At 48.5% G+C, this 25287-nt stretch overlaps 1 protein-coding gene across 3 annotated transcripts in view; it reads left to right on the top strand.

Annotated features, from left to right (window-relative positions):
* Nucleotides 1-25287, top strand: part of LOC146775817 (FH1/FH2 domain-containing protein 1-like) — a 2636482-nt gene that overhangs the window by 2118250 nt on the left and 492945 nt on the right. For all 3 annotated transcript variants that reach the window (XM_085639988.1, XM_085639986.1, XM_085639987.1), the window contains one exon: nucleotides 22718-22908. In XM_085639988.1, the coding sequence (XP_085496114.1) occupies nucleotides 22718-22908 (191 nt within the window). The remainder of the gene's footprint in view (nucleotides 1-22717; nucleotides 22909-25287) is intronic.

Here is a 25287-nt window from a genome sequence, read left to right as displayed (position 1 = left end):
CCTTCAAAGTCCTCCAGCCGTCGGGCAAAGAGGTCGTTTGCGGACCTCAAATTTCGGACTTCCAGCTGCAGGTCCGAGACATCACCCAGGAGGCCCGAGGTTTTAAGGTCCAAGGATTGAACCCGTTCATTGGTTTTCCCCAGATCTGCCCGAATCAAGTTGACGTCGATCGAGATTGTGTCCACTTTATGTGCCAGGGTCTCAAATTGCCCCCCGATAGAGGCCTGCATCCCCTCGATGGCCCCCATGACATCCTGCAGGGTTGGTTCCGTAGCGGGGGGCAAACCATCTTTCAGGGCTTCCAGTGGCCGACCCGATCCGCCCGGTGACTCCTTCTGCTGGGCATAACGATCCATGTTGTTGGTTTGGGTGTATCCTCCCCGCCTGGTGTTCTTGGGCTTCTGTTTTTCGGCTTCCGATTTGGTTGACATCGTGATCTGCTGCCGAAAACAGTCCCCTTGCCCATCCAGAGAAGACAATGCAACAAGTGACCGGCGCGGCTCACTCCCAGGCCAGGGCGCGATGAATCAGGAAAGCGAAAGTGGTGACACCGTCCTTCCGATGGCTCGCCCCTCACACGGCCGCTGTTGTTCAATTAGTGCTCGGGCACCGTGCCAGTGCAAGCCCCGGGCATCTTCCGGGGAGCAGGCCGCAAACTTCCATGTGGCACAACTTCGGCCTCCGGCAGGCGATTTCAGTCCGGACAGCGACAATCACCTCAGCAACGGCTCGCCTCCAATGTTCCGGGTGTTAAAGGCAGGATTCTTCACAGGATATTTGCCGGAGGGAGCGAGGGTCTCAGGAGCTCTGAGCTCACGCGGCCATCTTGGTCACGCGCTAGGCTCCTCCCCTCAAATTCTTTTTCGTAATCAGGCATACCCAATTCTGGGGCTTCACACAATCCATCTTTCAATTGTTTGAATGCTGCCAATTCTTCCTTATTCAATTCAAGGGGATCTTTTACATCACTTCTTGTAAGCCTTACCAGAGGTTTTGCAATCAGCGAAAAGTTGCTGATCCACTGGCGGCAGTACCCTACCATTCCCAGAAACATTCTCACTTCTCTTTGGGTCATGGGGGCTCTCATTCCTTTTATGATTCTGATTCGGTCTATTGTTATTTTCCTCAGTCCTTTTTCAATGTTATGTCCCAAATACTGTACTTCTTTCTTACAATATTGCAGTTTTGCTGGGGACACTTTTAGTCCTCCATCTGCCAAGTGATTTAGTAAGGCTATAGTGTCTACCTCACAAGCTTCATGAGTTTTCGACGCCACAAGGAGGTCGTCGATGTACTGTACTACTACTGAACTTTCGGGCATTTGCAAACTTTCTAATGACTTTTTCAACAATTGATTAAATATTGAGGGGCTTTCTGTATACCCCTGTGGGATTCGGCACCATGCCAAAATACGGTCTCCAAACCGAAATGCAAAGATTTGCTGGCTGTCGTGATGCAATGGGATGGAAAAGAACGCATGGCATAGATCAATCACTGTATCCCATTCTGCATCATGAGGAATCTGATACAAAATCACTGATGCATTTGGTACAATGGGACAACATGGCACAACGATTTTGTTCACTTTTCTCAGGTCTTGCACTATTCTGAATTTTCCATTTGGCTTTTTCAGGCCCATTATGGGTGAGTTACATGGACTGCTCATTATCTCTCTCAGAATTCCTTGCTTGATCATTTTCTCAATTATTGGAGTAACTCCTTCAATTATTTCAGGCGTCAATCTATACTGAGGAATATTTGGATAACTTACTCCTTCTTTTACAGTTATTTTTACTGGGTCAACATTTCTCATTAATCCTACATCTTCTCCGGTGAAATCCCAAACCTCTGCTTTTACTGTTTCAATTCTTTAGGTAATTCATCTGGATTGAATACTGCATAAGTTCCAATAACTTCACATTCTCTGTTAGCTATAGTCATTTTATACAATACATCTTCATCTGGTGCTTCAAACGCTATTCCATCTGGAGTGCAGAATATAGTGCAATTCATCTTGCACAACAGGTCCCTACCTAGCAAGTTCACAGGACTGGTGTCACACACCACAAAGAGTGCATTTCAGCAAATTTCCCTATACTAACCTTTACTGGTTCTATAAGGTATGTTTTTAACTGTTGGTTAGATACACCAACTACTTGGATCGTTTCATCCGAAAGAGGAAGATTCTTCACATCAGCTGATCTAACAGTTGATCGAGTAGCACCAGTGTCCACTAGGAAAGTAATATTCTCATCATTAACCTTCCCATCTACAAATGGTCCTGTCTGGTCTACTTCTAGAGTTGCGCCAAGTACGCACTCTTCTTCCTCCCTTCGGCACCGTCAATATCCTGCTTCTGAATCACTCTCATCTTGTTGCAGCCAGTACTGCGAGACAGCGCGAGCGCGTGAAGGTTTATTTACCTGTTCTTCATTGTAGAATCCCGATTCAATACTATACTTCTGTGAGTTTCTGTGCTGTGGAAAAGGTGGTTTTGGCACCTGATTCTGGGAGGTAACCACCTGCTGCTGTTGCTGCAGTTGACCACCCACCTCTTTCTGTACCTGTGGATTCAATGATGGATTTTCAGTATTAGTACTTGGAGGAAATTTACACTCGGCTCTCCAATGCCCTAACTTGCCGCAATTATGACAAGGAAATTTCTTTTTAGCTTCTTCTATATTACCTTTCCCTTTTCCTGGGCCAAATCTTGGTTTTGATCCTGGATTATTTGCCTGTTCCACCAACTGAGCTTCCTGTCTTTCAGCTACTTTTACCTGTGCCCACATTGCCTTTTCTTTTAACTTTCGCTGCTTTGCCTCAATCTCATTGCTGAAATATTTAGCATGTCTCAATACCTCATCTATTTTCTTATTTTGCCAATCAACCGTATGTTGTTTTATCATGTCACCAATTTCTGGGCGTAATCCATATACAAATCTGTACACTAAATGACTCAAATCTTTATCACTCAGGTTCTCATCTCCGCTAAACTGCTTGAAAGCCAGAATTAGCCTCTCATAGTGTGCATGTACTGATTCCTTGCTTTCCTGGTGTGTTCTGTCAATTTTTACCCAATCGGTCTCTTTAGGGGGTACCTTGTTCTTCAAGAATGCCGTAACCTGCTCATATTTCTTCATTACTTCTGGGTCGGGAGCTCCTGTCTTAGGGTTCCTAGGATATTCCTGAGTTGGCCAATTTATCATCAACTTGCACTCTGTCCACAAATCTGCCGGTACTATTATGTCAAATAGACTATTCAGATCTACCCATAGCACTTTTGACAATTTCACAAATCTGTCTACCTGCCGGTACCACTCGACGGGTTTTTCGCGTAGTCGAGGGAAATCATTCGTAAAAGACAAAATGTCCTGTCTTGTCCATGGAACATGTACATATCCTCCTCCTGGAATCTCTCTCATGGGGTATTCTGTCGCTATCTTTTCTTTCTCCCTTACAGGAAATGCTGAAGCTGACTTTTCTGCGGCATCATCACGTCTCTTATACCACTTACTTCTCCATTTATCCACGTCTCCCCATTTTCTTAATAACCCGATTATTTCCTTGATTTGACCTATCCGTCCTGTGGTATTCAGGTTTTCTATGTCTTTCTCAGTGAAATCAACTCGATAAGGTTTTTGTAATGCTGTTACCTTGTAAAAATCTATTCCCATTTCATTTGCAATTTCTCTTCATTTCATGCAAGTTTTTCGCTCTCCATGTCGCACTCTTGCACAGGAACAACAATTCCTCATCCTGATAATTTTTCAATTTTTCAGTAGGGATAGTTCCTACTATCAATTCTTCTAATACCATTCGTAATTTGGCCACATCTATTGACTGAGATTCTTGATCCTTTTTCTGTAACCCTCTGAGCCATTCGCTTAATTCTTCTACAGAGGGTCCTACTGGACTTTCTACATTATTTTGTTCTGGAACCTTTTGTGGTTCTAATAAAGTTTCCACTGTCATTTTACTCTTCTCAGCATAAATTTGATTCACAAATGGATTATTTGAAACACTTGGTTCAAACATATTTATTGTCGGTCCCCATGGATTCTCATTTTGAGTCCATTATGGGCTCTCAACTAAATTATGGTTTCTGTACGGTACTGTCAAACAATGTTCGCTATCCTTTTGCTTCTCAAATATGGGCATAACTGGACCTATCGTTACTGGAACCGTTACAGTTTCTAGATTTTTGGTCAATTCTCTTATTTTCTCAGTTAATTCTAGGGTAGTTTTTGCCAGTTCTGTTGAATTTTCACTATTCATTCTACTTTCTGTCTGGTTTTCTACCTCTCTTGTAGAGTTTCTTTTCCCTAACTCTGGTGACATAGTCTCTGTTTTAATCGTTCTCAATGTTTCTCTCATTGGGGCACTTGGTGTTAATGCTTCTGGTTCTGGTCGGTACGGTGGTGGATTTTTGTAAAACACATCATCAAGAACATCATCTTCCGATTCATTCGCCTCATACCCACTCGATTCCACATTTCGCCTTTTCTCTGTGCATTTTCTCCCTTCATTCTCTCCTGCCATTCTTACAAGGAACACACCTTCTGTCATGCTTGCATATCGCCACCTTTTCGTTCGATCATCATGCGTTTCATGTCCGTACGGTCTACCACTTCGCTGGCTTTCTCGTTCATGCATTTCGTCTTCCCATTCCGTCAAAGCCTCAAACTGCGTCGGTCTAGGTCTTGGCTCTAAGTCCATCATTTTGTCACGGAGATTTCTTAAAACGGCCAAATTAAAGGAACCATTTTCTGGAAATGCCAGGACTCCATCGTCCTTGGTATATTTTACCCAATTTTCTAACCAAATATAAGTATGATACCCGTATTTCGCAATCATTAAAGATGCGGGGGTTTCGGTGGTGGAAGTAACTGTCCTTCCCTAGTCTTAACTGGTTTATCTTTCTTGAACCACTTCTTAATTTTCCCAAACCACGTCTTTTTCTTTTCTGGTGGTTGGTAATACATTTTCTCGGTTTCCGTGTACCGTCTAGTCTTTTACAATGGTACCGCTATTCTGTCCACTCACAGCGCGACTTACACTAACGCACCAATCAGGGGCGTCTACGTTACTGTCACAATCCTCCAATCTCAGCGCGACTCACACTAACGCACCAATAGGGAGCGTTTACGTCATCCTGTATTTCTCCACTCCTAGCACGACTTTACACTAACGCACCAATAGGGAGCGTTTACGCCTCTGACCTACTGTCCAATCCCAGCGCGGTCATTCTGACGTCAGCAGCCGCTGCGACAGCTCTGCTCCTGCTCTTGCCGACCCCTCCTTTACAAAATCCGCACAGTAAGTTTTTTGTATCAATTTCTACAATTCTGTTAGTTACAACACAAAAACATCTCCATTGTCTGCTTCGCTAACCAAAGAACAGCAAAAGACCTTTCTCACGAGAATTCCGTCTTTCTCGAGAACAGCGCTTACCTCTGTCCTACTACGGAATCAGTACTTTCGTTGATAAAGTAGCACATCCCTCTACCTTACCCTTCTAACAAGCATCAACTAACCGCTTCTCTAGAATTAAATAACACTAGAGTTTTCACCATTAATTAAAATGCCTTTTTCATACACACACTGTCATACAGGGAAAATGTAGATCATTCACACAGACTTCTGTTTTTCCCGAGAGCAGCGCTTACCCCTGCTCTACTACAGAATATATCATTCGCTAACAAAGCAGCGCTTCCCTCTACTTTGTCCTTCTAGCAAGCTCAGAATATACCTGCTACCTTTTCAGTAGTAAGCGTTATCGGTATGCCGTTTGGTTTCCTGGTACTTAAGACCAAAATTTCACAGGTAACCCTTTGCTATTATTCACACTTTTCTCACACAGAGAATATCACTAATGACAACACGCGACGATGCTGCTGAATCGAACCCAGACAATGCGCTGTGCAACTTCAATTGTCACACGTTTTCCCCGTGTGCCTACAGGCAACCACAATTCCGTTTTTCCCGAGAGCAGCGCTTTACCCCTGCTCTGCTACGGAACTGCTACCAATTTCCGACTTCCTACACCCCAGAAGTCGTGCAAAGAACATAAAACTCGACGTAACTCAACATAGAGTGTTAGTACATAAACCAATACCAATCAACAATCAATAAGCTATTTGCAAGCAACCGTCACTAAACTCAAAACAATAGCTAACCATATCCCTGCTACCAGAAAAACTGTTGCAGCGTGGAATACTAAATCCCTCTTTACATCACAGACCAAAGATCTCTACAACCACATTCATTCACTCATTCACTGGTGGGGCCCATAACACCAACATTCATTCCTTATAGATCTATAGTACTTAAGAGGTGATTTTCACTCCATACACTGTAATGAGAGGAAATACACGTACTCCCTAATGAGCAATAGGTTCACCTATTTCCCTACTTCACCAGGATCTAAACATCACCTTTTTTTTATTCCTCCCATGGATAGGCCATGGATCAGCTTAGTTGCTGAGTAGAGTGGCGCTTAATTCTCTAGACAATATACATCAATACATTTCTCAAATAATAACCCGACACAGTTCTTATAATGAATGATAATATTTGTCTGAAATAAAGCATGTAAAAGTCATAAAGCATTCAATAATTTGGTTAGCATATTTACCTATTCTGGCTAAAGTTCGTCCTCTAAGTAAAATTCAGATCTTTTGTCTCTATGCCCATAAAGCGATCAATCAGTTCGTAAAGTAATTGGGCATCTGATCAGTCCGTCAGAGTCTCTGGTAAACAGCTGTCCTGCAGTGTCACCGTCCTCTCCGTCAGCATATCGTCAGGAAATTCAGAAAGCCAGATGATGGAGTATTTTACCCTCTCTAGTCTACTTCTTTTATAGTAAAATCAACGACAAGAATGTTACAACATATGTCTTTAAACAAATTTGATTGGTGGAACCAGGATCATCCTTCTTGATTCCCAAACGCAAGATGTTTCTTTAGGTGTAATTCATATTTTACTAATAATTTGCAACAGTTACTTGTCCATTCAGGGCATTTTGGTTCTCATACGGTTTCGTGTCCATGGTGTCATCAATTATAACAGTTCTTAGTTTAAGGAAGTCCTTTGTCTGAAAGTTGGCACCCATCCCGGTGCGACCTTCGCGGGTACAGTCTGCCTGGGGTCAGGACGAGGTTATTATTGCTCATCTTTTAGCGCAGGCGCACTTCACCCAGAAACTTTAGTATATCGTCTGTCCGTCAAAATAGGGATGGCAGCCATTTTGTGGCCACTCCGAAAGGTCAACTTAAGCAAAGAAACACAAGAAACGTAATTAATACATAGAAATGACTATTAAAATGTTATTCCCTCGCTAAACCCTTTGTGTGTATTTATCTAGCGGTAAGCAACACTTATTGCTATTTATACTCCCATTTTAAAGAACAATTTACATCACGAAAGCAACATATAACATGTAAATTCTAAATGTCTATCATTAGTATGCGTACGAAATGTAGTTTACGTATTAATTAGGCCATGCAAATGCAATTTCCACGTGTATTTTCTTATTAGTAATGTTGATCAGTCAAAAACACAGCAAACCGTTAATACAATTAATATTAATCAGTTATTCTCTTTAATTCAAACCCATGAAATGGAGAGGGCGTACACTTTTTAAAGAAAACCCCACTCCTGCACTTCTCCACCTGCGTCTTGGGGAACAGCAAAGATAGTTATTTTTCCTAAGAAAGATATATCACCCCTACATATGGGCTCCTATCGCCCTATTACCCTCATAAATGGGAATTCTAAAATCTATGCTAAGATTTTCTCGACCAGACTCTCCTCAGTTATCGAGCATTTGGTTTCAAAATGGCAACACAGGAAAAGGCACTATCGACCATATCCGCCGAACCGTCACTTTGTTTGATGCGACTCAAACTACAGGGGACCCGATCGCGTTAATATTGCTCGATGCTGAAAAAGCATTCGATCGGGTCTCCTGGCAGTTTTTGTAGAAGGTTATGAAGAATATGTGCTTTGGGTCCAAGGCTATTTTAGCCATAAAAGCCCTAGATCGTAGCCCTACAGTGAGTGTGTTGATAAATGGGCAGCCCACAGAGCCGGTTGTGATCTCATGCGGGACACGGCAGGGTTGTCCCTGCTCCCGGCTGCTCTTCGCTTTATATATACACCCCTTAATAAAAAAGGCTCCAAGAAAACCCTGACATCAGGGCAATCAATCGATTCGGTCTAGAAACAAATATTATGGCTTATGCTGACGACTTAGCCTTGGTGACGTCTGACCCGGAAAAAGCCATTGTCGCTATCAAACTAGAAAAACAAGCTTTTGGAAAAATCTCTGGCTATGCTCTAAATAGAGACAAAACTCAGATTATTGTCAATGAGAAAGTCAAATGGATTGATTCTAGAGGCGTACCTAGGGCAAAATATCTTGGCGTAAATATAGTCGCTGACCCTGAATCAATTAAAAAAACTTGGTACCTCTTGCAGCAGAGACGAAAAGAGCATTGACTAGATTGAACAATTTACATTTAACTATAGTTGAACGATGTAATTTGTTAAAAATGATATTCTTTCCAAGCTACTTTATTTCTTTAGAGCCATTTCTGTGGAGTTCCCAAATATACTACTGCAGGAATTTGAACTCCTATATTCTCAATTTGTTCGGGCGTATTCCCAGCCTCGTAGAGCGTTTAAGTTTCTATCCCTTCCTCGAGAAAGAGGGGGGTGGGCACTCCCTAACATAAGATTATATTACTGGGCTACGGTCTTGCAAAATTGTTCTATATTGCTACAAGAACAACCTTTGATCATAACAACTTCACTCCCGTCCCCGTTTGAATTATTACTTGGGCCAGAGGCTTGGGGCTGCCTGTGGCGTCAGGTCGAATATGGCTACTATAAAAAGGTCAGATTTAAGTCCCTGATGGGTACTTTTAAAGTCTTTACCGCTGTTCGGAAACTTTTAGGTCTAGGTAGGTTGAACCATTATACTCCTATTAGTCATAACCCTAATTTGTCTTCTATATCTGATAGAGACATCTAGCTGCAGATTCCTTAACTTAGAATATCTCCCAAGGTGTCAGACTGGATCCGGAAAATCTTTTTTCCCCAGCAATACCTCTGCAGGCCGGCAGGTGGCTCCGCTTGGCTCCGTCCTGACGTCGTCCACGGAAGTGACGTCAATGGAGCCATATAATCCCCTTCCGGTGTGCTGACGTCAGTTTTGTACAGGAAACATTTCCGCGCCACAACGCGGAGCCATGACAAAAACTGCGATAGCATAGCAACATTGTGTGTTAAAAAAGAGTAAAATCATTTATAATGAGAAAGAAAAGTAATATGAAAAAGCACCCATTTCCAGGAAGGACTGGAGGGGGCTCACAGAGCCTGTGCTGCAAGCAAGGGCCGAACAAAGCGCCAAGCTGTGCCCCACTTCGAGAGGGTTACGGCTGCGGCACAAAAGACACGACAAGGCAGACACAGCTTGTCACCACGGGAGGGAGGCTAAAAGAACCACAATATTGAAGGAACATTTTGCCAGACAAGTTTTCTTCTTTTCCGCGTCCTAACGCGGATCCGGGAAAGTGATACCGCGGGCCTGTTTTTGTTACTTACAGGCCTTTTCTACACCTTTTCGCGTCCAGGAACAGTGTGTTCAATGCCCCTAGCGGGCTTCAGACCATGCTGGTCCTGCTCGCTACAGATGTCAGCAACGGACCCTCACGACTTCTGTATGTGGTGCTTGGGAGAGCACCATGACTCCGTGGAGTGTGCCGCTTGCCGCCTGCTGCGGCCGAAATCCCAGCGAGAACGCCGCATGAAGCTGCTGTCTGCCCGGATGTCCTGAACTGACCCCTTGGGACGCAGGTCTCCTTCTCTGGCGGACTCATACGCATGGGTCATTCGCCTACCTCAGGTAAGCATTTGCCCCCCCCCCCCCCACGGGGGGTTAGGGACTCAGGTTGGGACACCGCCGGTGGGTTTACCCTCGGCTGCAACCTAGTGCCCTGACACCAGAGTTGCCGCAACGTCAGGACACGACCCGGAGGGGCATGCCACAACGTCTAGACCTTTCATAGCGCTGTCGCACAGCCTTCCGAGGCTCCCTGCGGTATCGGTGGTGGTGGCTGCAGCGCATGACACCGCTTTGGCGTACTCTCTCCCGCAGGTTTTCACCTCGGGGAATGTTGAGTCCACGCCGGTCCGACTCCAAGCGGTCGAGGCCTTTTCGAAGGTCGCCGGCTCGACTCCGACAGTTGGGACCTTTTCGGAGGTCACCGACACCGGCTCGACTCAAGGAGTCAAGGCCTTTACGGAGGTCGCCGGATCGACTTGAGGAGTCGAGGCCTTTTCGGAGGTCGCCAACGCTGGCTCGACTCCAAGGGTCCTCTTCAGATATCGCCGTCTGGACTCGAGGAGTCGAGGCCTCCTCGGAGGTCACCGACGCCGGCTCCACTCAAGGGGTCGGGACCTTTTTGGAGGCCGCTGGCTCGACTCGGACGGTCGAGGTCTCTTCAAAGGTCGCAGACGCTTCCTCCACTCCGCCAGTCGGGCCTTTTCAGAGGTCTCCGATGCCGGCTCGATGCCGGTACCGTCTCCAGCTTTATTGGTGGAGGATGTGGTCCCGGTGGGTTCACCATCCCCTGAGTCCTTTCACTGCTCTCCAGCGCAGGCTCCAGTGGAGCATTGGCCTACTCATCCTGCTGCTGGGCCTCTATTCAGTGGCTGGTTTAGCTTGCGTCCATCACCTACTGATGACTTGCTCTCACCGCCTCGCGGGGCCACGGGGGCTAGAGTGACGTTTGTCCGGGCTGGTTGCGGGCTGCAGACATTTTAAGGATGGAGCCGCCCTCAGTCTCTAGTCCTTCGGAGCCTTCGCTGGATATTCTCCACCAGGGCGCGGGGAACATGGAACCATTGTTATCTTTTACGGAGTCATTGTTTGACTTCCTTCTCGGAACGTGGGCACGGCCCTCCTCTAGGGACCCCGTGGATCGTGCTATGGCACATCGCAATCGGCCGGCTCCTGCTTGTTTGACAACCTCCAACCTGGAGCTGGAGGACTTGTGCTTCAGGCAGCTCTCTCTGTGACTTCTGTTCAGTTGAATCCTCCCACTCAGGAGTCTCGGTGGTTGGAGTCATATGGCCGCGATGTGTTTGCATCCGCCAGCTCGGGACTCGGGTATTTGCTCGGGCTCAATTTGCCCTTTGGGACGCTATTTAATGGCTCCTCCCCTCCTTGCTGGAGAACTCTCGTACTGATGTGGCCCGCCTAATCCGTGATGGCCATGATATGGGCACTTTTCAATTCGGTCTGCCATGGACACCACGGACTGTGTGGGTCGTACTATGGCCAGGTCGATTGCCATACGCCGCCACGCGTGGTTGAATGCTGCCGTTTTCCCAGAGCATGTTCAGAAGCGGCTTAGAGATAACCCATTTGATGAGGTCACTCTTTCTGACACCCATGCTGATTCGGTGGTCAGGTGCCTCCTGTATATGTATCTTCCTCGGTTTTAATCTCTGGGGAGGGTTTTTGGTTTCTTGACGGTGCCATCCCTTTCTTTCTGTTACCCATTGTGGGCTGCAGATGTTCTGGGTTGTGTGGCTGCTCACCCGTGTTGTTTACTTATTCTGGTACAGCTGGTTGAGTTGTGTTTGCTTTTCTTTTGAGCCCACTGCCTACGAGCTTGTCTCAAAGGGACCCTTCTTTTGTAGGGTTGTGCCTTGCCCTATGTGGGGTATTTCTTGCCAATCATATTGCTACTCTTACTTGCCCAGGAACTTTTGACGCAAGTTGACTCTTCCTACTGTTGTAGGATGTCTCCTCTGGTGAGATCCATAGGATTGGTTTCTCACCAAGGGTTACCATTGGCTGTCTATGATTGGTCCGTAATACATCCCCGCCTCCGTAGGGGGTTTTGTCACCCTGGCGTGTTCCTACAACCTCGCTGTGCACGTCTTGCCTGTCTATCGTGGACATGCGCCCCTGGGGGGGGGGGCAGGTCTTCCCTGGCACAGTCAGAGGTTCCTTGCTTCTTGCGGGACATGGGCTCCGGTTTGTCCTTTCCTGTCCTGTGCATATTCCTAGTTCTCAAGGAGTGGCTCTGGTCTATGCCTTTCTGCCACTGGATCTGTGCTCCACCCCTAATGTTTTTCTGGGTGTGAGTTCTTACTCCCATTCTGGCACAGGTGCTTCTTTAGGTAGCATTACTGTGTGTGTATTCTTCTCGACGTTCTCCATTTTGGTAGACGTTGTCGGTCTTTGGCGGTGTAAGCTTTTGGCGCCAGGCTTCTGTCTGTGCCTTCTTTCTATCCTTTATGGGCAGTCTTGTCTTTGTTTCCGCTGTCTCATGGGAGACCAGGATTCTTCCCCCTCGGGGACCTGTTATTTTTTCTGCATTCTTAATTGTTATGCAGCACACCGGTGCCGTGGTACCGCTTGCATGACTCCCCTATTTAGGATTAGTCACTCCACGTATGTGTGTCGACATTCCTGTCTCTTTGTGGGTATATCGTGGATTCTACACGCCACTGGGGTGCTCGCATGCTAAGTCTTTTTGCCTTAGTGTCAGACATTCTTGCTTACTCTTTCCTTTGGGATAGTGTCCTCTATGTGTTCATAGCCTTGCAGGTTATCCACTCTCAGTGGTGCCTTTACTTCTTTGGCTGCATGCCTACCTCCTGATCTTTGCTCAATGGTGGCTCATCTGTCTCTGTTGGCACTAGGCTCTGGGCTCGTCCCTGTCACTGTTGTCACATGTCCTAGGTAGTACCCATTAATGTGTTTTTTTTCTTACACCCACGGGCCTCATACTGCGGCTCCTGTTCTGGGATGGATAGTCTTCCAACTGTCCCCTGGTTCTTGTAACTTCCACTGTGGTGTGGGTTCAGGCGGTATGCTCTACCGTTGTCATGTTGTTTTGACCCTTGGAACTTTGTTCCTCTTGGATTATAGGGACCGATGCTTGGATCCCTCTTGAAGGTCTCGCTGCATTGTTTCTTGCGTTGGCACGGAACTTTCTAGTTCTGTTTTCCTTTCGTCTGTGTCTGGGCGAGAGAGGTCTCACACCGTCCCTCGTCGGATTTGGTGTCTTTACTATCCCTTGTTCATACTCCTTAAGGTGGGTCATGGGTCTGATGGCCGTTGTCCTGACATTGCGGTTTCCACCGTTTTTCCTCAGCAATTGACGAATATGTTCTCCTGGAACTTGGTATTTGTTTCGCAGACCCTCCTCCTATGGGGTATGGCTGTGGTATCTATTCTAAATCTGGTAGAGACACAGTCTAGCCGCAGATTCCTTAACGCCCGCCCATCCTCCCCACTCTGCGAAGACCTTTTCATATGGTGTTTTTTCACCTAGCCTCCCTCTTTCTGGTGGCCTTGGTCTTCCGGAGGTGTGCTCTCACACCTCACTCTGGGGTAGGGTGTGTTGTTCTGTGTGGGGCCTCCCCTCCGTCCTAGTGTTTGGTTGGTGGCATGTTCTCGAGCCTTCCTTTGTAGCAGGTGGTGCTGTTCGGCTTTCGAGCCCTTTGGCTTGCCGCTCCGTCCACGTTTTTTAGGTGGTTAAGGTCTCTGCTTTCCACTGTCTTCTCATGTTGCTCCACCAGTGTTCCTCATGCTTGGAGTTCTTCTGTTTTTAATTCCCTCCCACCGCCCACGCCTGTGCTTCCTTCTTTCTATGGCAGTCGGTTGGGATGGATTCTCTTTGGTGCTACAGTCTTTCGATCACTGGAAGGTGGGTGTAGTGAACTTTCTGGTGGTCGTTCCTTTCTAGTCACTTGTCTGGCAACATGTGCCTTCAATATTGTGGTTCTTTTAGCCTCCCTCCCATGGTGACAAGCTGTGTCTGCCTTGTCGTGTCTTTTGTACCACAGCCATAACCCCCTCGAAGTGGGGCACAGCTTGGCGCTTTGTTCGGCTCTTGCTTGCAGCACAGTCTCTGTGAGCTCCCTCCAGTCCTTCCTGGTACTGGGTGCTTTTTCAAATTACTTTTATTTCTCATTATAAAAGATTTTACTCTTTTTTAACACAATGTTCCTATGCTATCGCAGTTTTTGTTATGGCTCCGCGTTGTGGCGCGGAAAGGTTTCCTGTAGAAAACTGATGTCAGCACGCTGGGAGGGGATTATATGGCTCCATTGACGTCACTTCCGTGGACGACGTCAGGACGGAGCTGAGCAGCGCCACCTCCCAGCGTGCAAAGGTATTGCTGGGGCAGTAAGATTTTCTGGATCCAGTCTGACGCCTGGGGAGATATTCTAAGTTAAGGAATCTTCAGCTAGACTGTGTCTCTACCAGATATATCGTTACCGAAGGTAAGTAACTCTTCCTTTTGGGAGATCTTATCTTCAAAGTTGGTTCAACTTGGGTATTCTTTTTTTTTTTTTTTTTTTTTTTTTTTTATTGAAACAATAAATCAGTTACAAGCATGGGCCTACAACCACCAGGGCCGGCCGCTAGATTCAGAAAGGATCGTACATTAGTTAAAGCAGTAGGCGACACCTGGGGCCCAGCCCCGTAAATGGCTCAGGATAGCTCGAGAGAAGCAGGAGACATACATTTAACATAAATAACAACAAAAAACAAAAGGCGAGGCATACGGGCAAAAAGCGTGGGTCAGGTTACATCCGGGGGACTTTTACTCCAAACCTTCAATTAGCTATCAACAGGAGGGAGTACTGAAAGATCAGGGGGGGGGTAACGGGAAAGGAACATCTATATTCGATTATTACACTCAGTTGCAAGGAACCATCAAGGGTCAGGGGGACAAGGCAATATCGGTGTCCACTAGGGGGGGCGTACAGATACCCCCACGATACACGTTCCATTGCCCCCAAATTCTACCCCATGCCCCGGGTTTACCGCGGGCCACATATACAGTCTTCTCCCTGAACATACACCAGTCCATGTTTTCCTTCCATACTGACACGGTGGGTGGCCGCTGGGAGCCCCAAAGCTGCGCTATATCCCTCTATATCCCTCTTAGCAATCATGTAGCCCAGGGCCGCCCACCGAGTCTGCGCCGCGTTATAATCATTGGGCTCCCACACATTCAAGACACAGCGACGCACCTCCGGCAGCAGCGCCACCCCGGTGACTTGTCCCATGACCCCATGAACCCGACGCCAGTATTCCGCCACCTCCCGGCACTCCCAAAGGATATGGAGAAAGGTGGCACTGAGCCCACACCCCCGCTTGCAGAGCCCATCTTCCGAGAATCCCATCGAGACCAGACGGGGGCCCGTCACATACACCCGGTGGAGAATCTTTAACTGGACCAGGCGGAGACGGGCAGGAATGGCAACTTCCTTGGGGGACGATAGTGCGGACTGCCAGTCCTCGTCGTCCAATTCCACCCCGTCCACGTCTCCCGAAGGCGCACCAATAGGTCAGCCCGATTATTAATGAGTTTTTTATAGATTAAGGAGATAGTACTGTCGGGAACATGACCATCAAGTATGCGGTCCTCGAGGGGCGAAGAGGCCGGGATCTTGGTCCCCTCCCCAAAGACAGAGAGCAGGGCATGCCGAACCTGGGCGTATCGGAAGAACTCCTTTTCCGTGAGTTCGTATTCGCTCTGGAGCGCCGCGAAGGTCTTAACCGCGCCCTTAATCCATAAGTCTCCCACTCTACTGATGCCAATCGTGTCCCAACGGTCAAACCCCTTCGTTGTCCAGAGGCTTCCCAGTCGGTCGGAGGCAAATAAAGGAGTAGCGCATGTTAGTCGCTCACTCCAGCCCATGGCTACATTGGCCGCCTTCCAAATCCGTACCGCGATCTTAGTGGGGCCCGTCAGGGTCCGTCCAGCCGAGCGGGAGTAAAGCACCCTGTTATAGTTGCCGCCGGGAAGCAGGAATTTATCCATCTCATACGCCGGGTTCAAGCCCGGCGCATACGTGGCATGGTTAATGGCTGATAGCTGTGAGGCCCAATAATACCTGCGAATGTCGGGAAGCGCGATGCCCCCGTCGTACCAGGGGAGAGTGAGTTTGGCCAGGGCGATACGCGCCCGTCCGTCCCACACCAGTCTCCTCTGCAGGCTCTCTACTTCCCGAAAGTAGGCCACTGGAATGATGTCGAAGGAGTTCTGAAGTGCATAGAGGAACCTGGGAAGGGACATCATTTTAAACAATGCGGCCCGACCCAGTGGGGACAGGGGCAGCCTACACCACCGAGCCGTGTCTTCCCTCAAACGCCGAAGTGGAAGCAGGAGATTGTGCTCATAGCGAGCTACCGGGTCCAACGAGATGTGTATCCCCAGGTATTTAAAGCCGGACAGAGATATTTGGATCAGAAGCCGAGGCGGCAGGAGAGGGGGGCCACCGGAGATAGGATAGACACAGGATTTAGACCAGTTAATCGTGAGACCCGAATTTCTCCCGTAGGAAGTCAGAACATCGAAGAGAACGTTAAGCGACTGCCGCGGCGAGGTAAGATACAGGAGGATATCGTCATCATATAGCGAGACCCGATCCTCAAAGCCCGGGGCCCACCGGATCCCCCTGATCGAGGGCTCCCAGCGGAGCCAAGCGGCGAGTGGCTCCAGGGCGAGAGCAAAGAGCAGAGGGGACAACGGGCACCCCTGCCTCGTACCCCTACCGAGAGCGAAGGGCCGAGAGACCCGCCCATTAACCACCACCTGAGCCATGGGTCCCGTGTAGAGAAGCTTCACCCAGCCAAGAAATCCCTCCCCAAAGCCGAATTTGGTCAAGACAGCCCAGAGGAATGGCCACTCGATGGTGTCAAAGGCCATCGTGGCATCTAAAGAAACCAGCACGGCCGGTTCGGAGAGGTACTCTGCTCTGGCGAGGGCGCCATGGAGACGCCGCAAGTTGAGGGCGGTGTTGCGATGTGGGATGAAGCCGCATTGATCAGGATGAATCAGATCGCAGATGACGCTCAACAAACGATTGGCAAGGACTTTAGCCAGGATTTTAGGCTCCGCATTTAGCAGTGAGATAGGCCTGTAAGAGGCACAGCGGTCCCGTGGCTTACCTTCCTTGGGGATCACGACTATCGTGGCCAGTCGCTGGTCGACCGGTAGGGAACCGGCCTCAAGGGACTCCTGAAACATACGACGGAGGAAGGGCGCTAGTTTATCCGGGCGCAACTTATATAATTCGATAGGTAGACCGTTGGGACCCATGGCCTTGCCCGAGCGAAGGGACCGAATCGCAGTCGCGATTTCATCTACCGACAAGGGAGCGTCCAGCTGCTCACGGTCCTCGGCAGAAAGGCCAGGCAAAGCAATGTCCCTCAGGAGAAGGCGAGAATCTTCCTCATCCCTATCAGTCACCGGGGAGTACACAGTCCGGAGGTGGTCGGCAAAACATTCCACAATCTCACCAGGCTCAGTCACACACCCTCCATCCGAGACACGCAAATCCGGGACCACACGATTCACTCTCTCCTTCTTGTCCAGCCACGCAATCAGCTTTCCCGCCTTGTCCCCGGCATCATACAACCGACCCTGCTGCTCCCTATACATAGTTTTGGCAGCGTCGGTGACAAGAGATCTGTATTCAAACTGTTTCAGGCTGAGGGCATGGAGCCCGTTCGGAGTGACACCCGCCTCCAAGGCCGACTCCAGCCCCGAGATGTCAGTCTCCAGCTTCACCACCGCCTCACTCCTGAGCTTCTTAGCCACCACTATCTGGGAGAGGGCGTGTCCGCGGATTACGGTTTTAAAGGCTTCCCACAGGGACATTGCAGACAACACAGACCCCTCGTTTTCAAGAAAGTATTGGTCCATAGCCTTAACCAGACTCTCGCGGGTCGTAGGGTCTCGCAGGTACCACGGGTTAATGGGAGCGATCCGCCCTGCAGACCGCGACTCGGTGTCAAAGAGAAGCCACAGCGGGGAATGATCGGAGATACCCCTCGCCAGGTGCCTGACCTCTCGAATTCGACCCGTCTGCGCCGCGGGCATAAGGAAATAGTCTAACCTAGAAAGACTCCCATGTGCCCCAGAGTGAAAGGTGTATTGACATTGGGTCGGATGCATTAATCGCCAACTATCCACCAGGCCGAAGGTCTCCAACAAACCACCTAGCCAAGCCTGGGCAGCGGGGAGGGCCCTGGGTGGGTGACGATCCAGGTCACCCGAGACCACCGAATTAAAATCCCCGCCCATAAGCAAAAGGCCATCCGGAAGTTCAAGCAGCATTCGACCCAAGTCCGCGAAGGTGGAGTTCTGGAGGCCCGGTGGGACGTAAATCGAGACCAGGGCAAGGGGATGCCCCTCCCACCTCCCAGTCAGACAAACATAACGCCCTCTGTCATCTGAGACCACCCTCGTGATCTCCAACGGAAGTGAGGATCGCAGGAGAATGCCCACCCCCCTGGAGCCAGTTGTGAAACCAGAGTGAGCCACGAGGCGGTATCCCCCCCTGTTCATTGCATGGCAGACATTACCAACCAAATGCGTCTCCTGGATAAACACCACATCAGGAGTCAGACGACGCAAATACTGCAGAACTACACCCCGTTTGATACGGTCCCCCAACCCATTGACGTTCCATGACATCAGCTTCAACCCGTCTCCCCCCATCCCCTCCAATAGATCAGAGGTCCCCCCGCAAGTAGCACAAGTCCCAAAGGTGGCAGAAAATCAATACCTCGCCCTGCAAACAAAAACCACACCACAAAACAACCCCTCCTTCCCCCCCACCCCCCCCAACACCCAACTCCCCCCACCCTGCACCCCTGCGGGCCAAAAAAAACCCCCAAATTGCAGTGTGCCTGTCGCCCAACTAACCCCAGTCTACAAAAAGACCCCGGAGGAGGAAAGGGACCCGTCCCCGCCCGCCCCCCATACAGGTACTAGCAAAACACACTGAACCAAAGAAGTACAACCCAGCTGAGCAGTGCAAATTGGCAAAATCAAGGACCAAGAGTCACTCCAAAGGGGACCCGTCACCGTTGGCACCTGCAGAGGGCCCGGGACGGCCACCTCTGTCCGGCAGCGAGTCCAACCAGTCACTCACGGCCACAGGAGAGTCAAAGAAGGCAGTCCGATCCTCATGTTCCACTCGGAGTTTGGCAGGGTAGAGCATAGAATACTTTAGGCCCAGCTCACGAAGACGACGTTTCACCCCCTGGAATCCCATCCGCTGTTTCTGGACAAGTTGAGTAAAGTCCGGATAAAAGTTAATGGATGAGTTCTCATGTCGAACCGGGCCATGGACCCGCGAGGCCTGCAGAATCGCATCCCGGTCTCTGTAGTAAAACAGTTTGGCCACGATAGGCCTCGGGGGGGCCCCCGGCCGTGGCCGCCCGCCCGGAACTCGATGAGCCCGTTCAACGGCAAAAAATTTACTCAAGCCCGCAGGGGTCAGCTGTTGGAGGATGAGTTCCTCGACCAGGAGGTCAACCGGGCGGTCGTCGGAGGACTCCGGTACGCCGATGACACGGATGTTGTTGCGTCGGGCCCGTCCCTCGAAGTCCTCCAGCCGCCGGGCCATCTGCTCATTGACCACCTTGATGTCGCCAAGCGCGGCCTGCAGGTCCGACACATCCGCACCCAGGGTGGAGGTCCGCGCATCGAGAGTTTGAACCCTCTCGTTTGTTTTGGAGAGGTCCGCCCGTATTAAGGTGACATCAATCGCCACCGTATCGATCTTGCGGGCCAGGGCCTCGTATTGCGTGGCGATGGTCTCCCTGATGCCATCAATGGCACCCATGATGTCCTGTAGGGAAAGTTCCGAAGAGACGGATGTGCCACCACCGGCGACGTCTGAGGGGGGACCGGCCGTTCCAGGAGAGCCTCTGCCCTGAGTGTAGCGGTCCATGTTGTTGGTCTGGACCGATCCTCCACGGAGGGAGGATTTAGTCTTACGCCCCTCGGGGCCCCCCTTGCCCCCCATGCGGCCACGGACTCCGAGGGGGACCGCCGATCAAAAGTAGTTGGGATACCGGCCCTGGAAACCAGCGCCTCACCCGAGGCCACAATATGGCGGTGCGGGGGGACCCAAGGCGATAGGCACTCTAGTGGCAGGTGGTGACAAAGCTTTGTGCAGAGGTCAGGGAAACACCCCGCCACCTCAATCGCTCCACCGGCCAGCCCCCTGAGGTCTGAAAGTGAAACCGAAAGTGGCCGAGCGGCCCCTGGCACCGCGCCGCAGCCGTTGTTGTTCAACTGCGACACGGCCCCACGGCTCACCTTCGCCCCGGGCACCTCCGTCGGGTGGGTCCCAGAAGTTCAAACAACGATAACTCAGGATTCCCGGGTCCGATTAAATTTCTGAAAAGAGATACGTGCTCAGCCGGTCGTCATCTCCCAGATTCCATAAACCAAATCAGGATATTGTCAGGATAAATTCCGAGGAGCAGCGAGGGTCCGGGGAGCCCTGTGCTCACGCGACCATCTTGGATGCGCGCTAGGCTCCCAACTTGGGTATTCTTAAGTTGGGGACTTTGTCTTCAGATGAAGGTATCTTGACTTTTGAAGCCCTTAAGACCCGCTATAATTTGAGCCATAATGAGGCTTATAAATATCTAGTAGTTAGGGATTTTCTGGCTCGCAAGGCCAGCGGGCCCTCGGGGTTTGCCCCAAACGATCTAATTACCAAACTAAGTGGATTCCCTATGCCTTGTATCAGGCATATTTATTCAACTCTGAATGATCTTATGCCCCTTTTTCTCTTGTTTTCTTCTTTATAAGTGGCAAATATATTCACTGTTTGATTTATGTGGGGGGTGAGGGGGCGCTGAGCTATCTGGAATTGTAACACCTTGGTTGTTCGTACTGCATATTCAATAAAAAATTTTTTTTTAAAAAAGCGCTGCCTACAGCACAGACCAAAATAAACCTAACAATACTCTTTTGTCACCCCAGAGTTCTTAAAGCCTTGGCAGGTGAAGGGAAGAACTTTCCAGAACAGATGTGGGACTAGCCATGATGTCCCTCAACTTCAAAAACTGGCACCAAGTATAAATATTGGACCCTCAGACCAAATCTTCAGTACACTTCTGGACCAGTGGGAGACTTCAGAAGCACTGCTTGGACCCCAGAGGTACACCATGCTGCTTGAAGCCTGCCTTGTTCCTCAGAGGATAGCCATGCTGCTGCTACCCGATGACTGCTGTCCTGCTTGAGGCCTTCCTTTCTGCTTGAACCCAGGACTACCAGAGTGACTCCAATGGTTAGTTGACCGGCCTCCTGTGTGAGCTACAGGGCATAACAAGATCCAGAGACCTTGAACCCTATACCTGACCTCTGCAGGTGTAATTTCTAACCCTCAAGTGGTCCCCAGCTCCTGGACCCTTGAAAGAGATGTTAAAAGTGCTGCTCTGCTTAACCCTAACAGTTGGAGCTTAAAAAAATGTACGCCCAAAAGTACCAGAAGAACCAACAGAAGACCGGGACCTACCTGTCAGCTGATCTGCCCAGGTTGCATCACAGGTCAGCCTGACTTCGTAGTAGCACTGGTCATGTTCTCCATATCAGCAAATCCTGTTCATTGGAATGTCTGAGCAATGGCCTCCAGCTTTGTGGAGCCTTTTTTGAGTATGGCTTGCAGTCTTGTCCCGCTGGTGGTTTTCAACTTCCAAAACGTTGTCTGAGTCTGAAGGTAAAAATCTTAACTCTGCTAAGTGGTTACAAACTCCCCATTGATGACGATAACCACCTCGGCCTGGAATTTCATCTTTTCCCACTTGAAGCTTTTACTCGCCATCGTCAACGGGTTCACCTAGACCTTTTCCAGCAGCTCCCTGACAGCGCCTTCTCAGATGCAGCCTGCTGCCTTGCCCCGCTGAACTCTTACCATCTCCTGAATTGTTCTACGTCTGAAGATAAGCCGAGACTGGGCCCAACCCACCTCATATATCTGACCCACTCTCTATAACTGTTGGCCTTAACTTATGACTTTGCCCAGGTCTCATGCGGCCAGATACCTGCGGTTTGTGCCTTCATCTTTTAGGTGCTCAATTGAACTAAAATCTTCAAAAATTCATAACTCCTGTTTTACTAATTTGATTTAATTTGTTTTTCTTTTATTTATTTTTTAACTCTATTTTTTCTAAATTGGTTTGGGATTTTAATTTTGTTGTGTTTTCACTTTATTACTGTTTGTGTGCTGCATAAATACTTAAACATTGCCTCCAAGTTAAGCCTGACTGCTTTTGTGCCATACTACCAGAGGGTCAAGCACAGTTTAATTAAGTGACTGTTGTGGTTCATCCTGGCAAGGATTGTGGTTTTTGCTTGTGTAGTGTTGCCCCCCCATGGCAATCAATAATACAATTCCTTACAGTGCTAAAACGGTGTCGTCCTTTGTGCCCAGTTTCTGGCCCAACAGTCAAATAATCCCCAGGACACTGGATATAAAAAAGGCTTAAATGTTACACCTTGAGCCCAGTAACCCCTGGTTGCCCTGGCACTCTAAAAAATATTCGAGTAGCAGCATAATTTAAGAAGAGAGCTGGAACAATAGAACATCAATCTGCAGTTAAAATGGTCAATTTAAAAATGTAATGTTGTGCTAGAAGTCTAGAAATGTGGTTTGTTATTTCAGGCAATCGGGGCTGCAGTACGTAGTTTCCAATTCCCGGCATAGGGCTGACAAGTAAAATCAGGGGTTGTAAGAAAAAAAGAAAGTATACATGACACTGTTGTTGCATTGTGCACAATTGTTTTGTTCTGCTGTTCTTCAATTTCTCGTTTGTATGCCTTTGCCACCACAACCTCTGACATTCCTCAACATTTTTCTTTTCTTTCAGATTGAATTTGAGGAATTAACCAACAATTTAGTGCAACTAGAGAGAAAATGCAGAATGTCTTGGGATAGTCTGAAGGTGATAGCAAAGCACGACAGCAAACCTGGTATCAAAACAAAAATGACAGAGTTTTTAAAGCATTGCACTGGAAAAATAGTTATTCTAAAAATTGTGCATAGGAGAATTCTAAACAGGTATGTTTCTGTAGGTGTATGTTTGTTTATTCATTTATTTTTGCACTTAGCTGTTAAAGATTTCTGCAGAGTGCTGTAATATATTCGATGTTCTAACTGTGCTCGAAGGCCACTTTGTAGCTAAAAATGCTCAATTTTTTATAAAAAATGGTGCTAAAAATGTGTGTCTTTATATATTGGCCAGGGACAACAACAAAAAGGAAGCAATATAGTTTCTTTATGATAGAGACATATTTGATGGAATTATTCTTATCCGTAATTTGCCCATCGTCTCCTGAAATCTCTTTTTGTGTACACCAGGAAGCGCATGCTTATGATTTTCAGTCTGTTTTGCTTATCAAGAGTTTCCTTCAAATATTTCCTTTTTACTGTATTATAGGATTCACTAATCATCATCAAACCTTATACAGAAGTGCACAAACGTCCGTAAAAGCACATACAATATTACATCAAATATTGATAGTATTACATCAAAAAGAATTATTAAAAAGTTAAAAAGGATTCACTAATCAAGTCAGCAAAACAAAATTGGGTGAAAGAGCTGTAGTCATTAACACATGAAATAAGCTTGAGTTGCTTCTTTTTAAAAAAGATATCTCTATTAACATTTTGCAAAAATAGAAAGCATCCAATACAGAATACACTGGTTCAAGACCGAAATCTGGACAATTGCAGTGTAAATACAGCAACTCTCCCAGGTCATTTCAAATTTCATTTAAATAGCATATATACATCTCTGTGCGACACAGGAAGGGTAGGGGGGGGGAGTTACAAGGGGCTCCAAGGGTGCCTGGTGACGGCAAGCATCCCACGTCTAAAAGTTAAGAATCCCATTGAAACAGAGGAGGAGGGCGGGGGAAAGGGTCAGCACACATTCACCACCACTGGCATAACCAGACACACCTACGATAGCCCTCGTCTTTTCGGGTCGGGGAAGCCAACCTGCTACCGTCGGCTGCCACCGGGAGGGACAGAACCACGGTCACAGGGGACCCCGGGCCGAGCTCACCACCGCTACTTCAACGTCACCCAAGCTATAAACCATATAATTTCACGTCGCCGAGTCCCTCTTGGGCTCATTAGTGCGAACCCTCCTGAGTCGACCCTCATCTGCAACCGCTCACTCCAGCAAGTCCACTCTCCACCTATCCCACTTCAGCGCTGTCGCCTGCACCCAATGAATAGCAACACGTCGTCTGCCCAGCACCAGTGCCAATTGAGCAAACCTGCACTTCATTTCCTTATCTTCCTTAGGAAGTGGCAGAATGCCCAGGAGACAATGTTGGATCGTCAATTTGGGTCCAGCCCCCGTTATTAGGGCCATCATGGGTAGTACCAGAGTCCAGTATCTTGCGGCATTTCCATGTCACATGGGTGAAATTTGTGGGGTATGAAGGTCCCCTTCCCATTGAAGATGGGCGCATGTTATGCTAATTTGTCTGCCACCCTTCAGGGTAGCATGCAGTCGAGAGATAAGGCCCCTATAGAAGCTTGGATCCAGCAGCACCATCAGATTCTCGGAGTTCCTCAGGGAAGTCCATCCATATTTCATGCGATGTGCAAGATATGCTCGCATATTGTAAAAACTGCCCAGTGCCGATGCTCAACAGCTCCCCCACCTCTGTGAGAGTCACAAAGTAACTGATCAAATAGAGGTTTCTCACTCTTTGGCAGCCACCATGCACCCACTGCATAACAATTACGGAGGCACACATTCACAGGAAGGGCCTGAGCCACCAAATAGGAAGAAGCTGTGCATAAGGTGCGAGCTTCAAGACGCATGTGACTGTTCCTAGGCCTGCTCAACCTGGGATACTTTGGACAGGCTGCCTGTTGGTACCCAGTGGCCCCTCATGAGGAGTTGTGGAAGTTTGTCCACCGTCACCAGGCCCTCTAATAGTTTATTTTACCAATTGAGGACAGCCTCGTACCACAACACTGTGAACCAAAGCAATCTGGCAAGGTATTACAACTGAAGATCTTAGCCCACCCTGTGCTAGATCTAATCTTAGGATTTCCAGTCGGACTCTACTACGTTTGCCAGCCAAACCAAGGACACCAACAGCCCATTGAGCTGTCGTAACAGTGAGGCCGGCAGAATGCAAAAAAGATTTCTGCATGGCGTAGAGACATCTGGGCAGCATCATCATTTTACTTGGCGTCACTCTGCCCATGACAGACATTGGCAGGGTCTTCCAGACCACAATGGAAGTAGTGAGGCCATCTAACACTTCCCATGGTCAACTCATATTGCCTATGTTGGTCGTGTGTTTCTCAGGTATCCAAACTGGTCCAACTCCCAGGGGAGACCCACCCTAGGTGGTCAGCCACATCTCTTCACACCAAGGATGCCATGGGAAAAAGCACTGTCTTGTGTCT

The sequence above is a fragment of the Triturus cristatus genome, chromosome 12, assembly GCF_964204655.1.
Source record: "Triturus cristatus chromosome 12, aTriCri1.1, whole genome shotgun sequence".
Lineage (NCBI taxonomy): Eukaryota > Metazoa > Chordata > Amphibia > Caudata > Salamandridae > Triturus > Triturus cristatus.
Note: the sequence above shows the minus strand (reverse complement) of the source record. Positions and strands in the feature narration are given on the sequence as shown.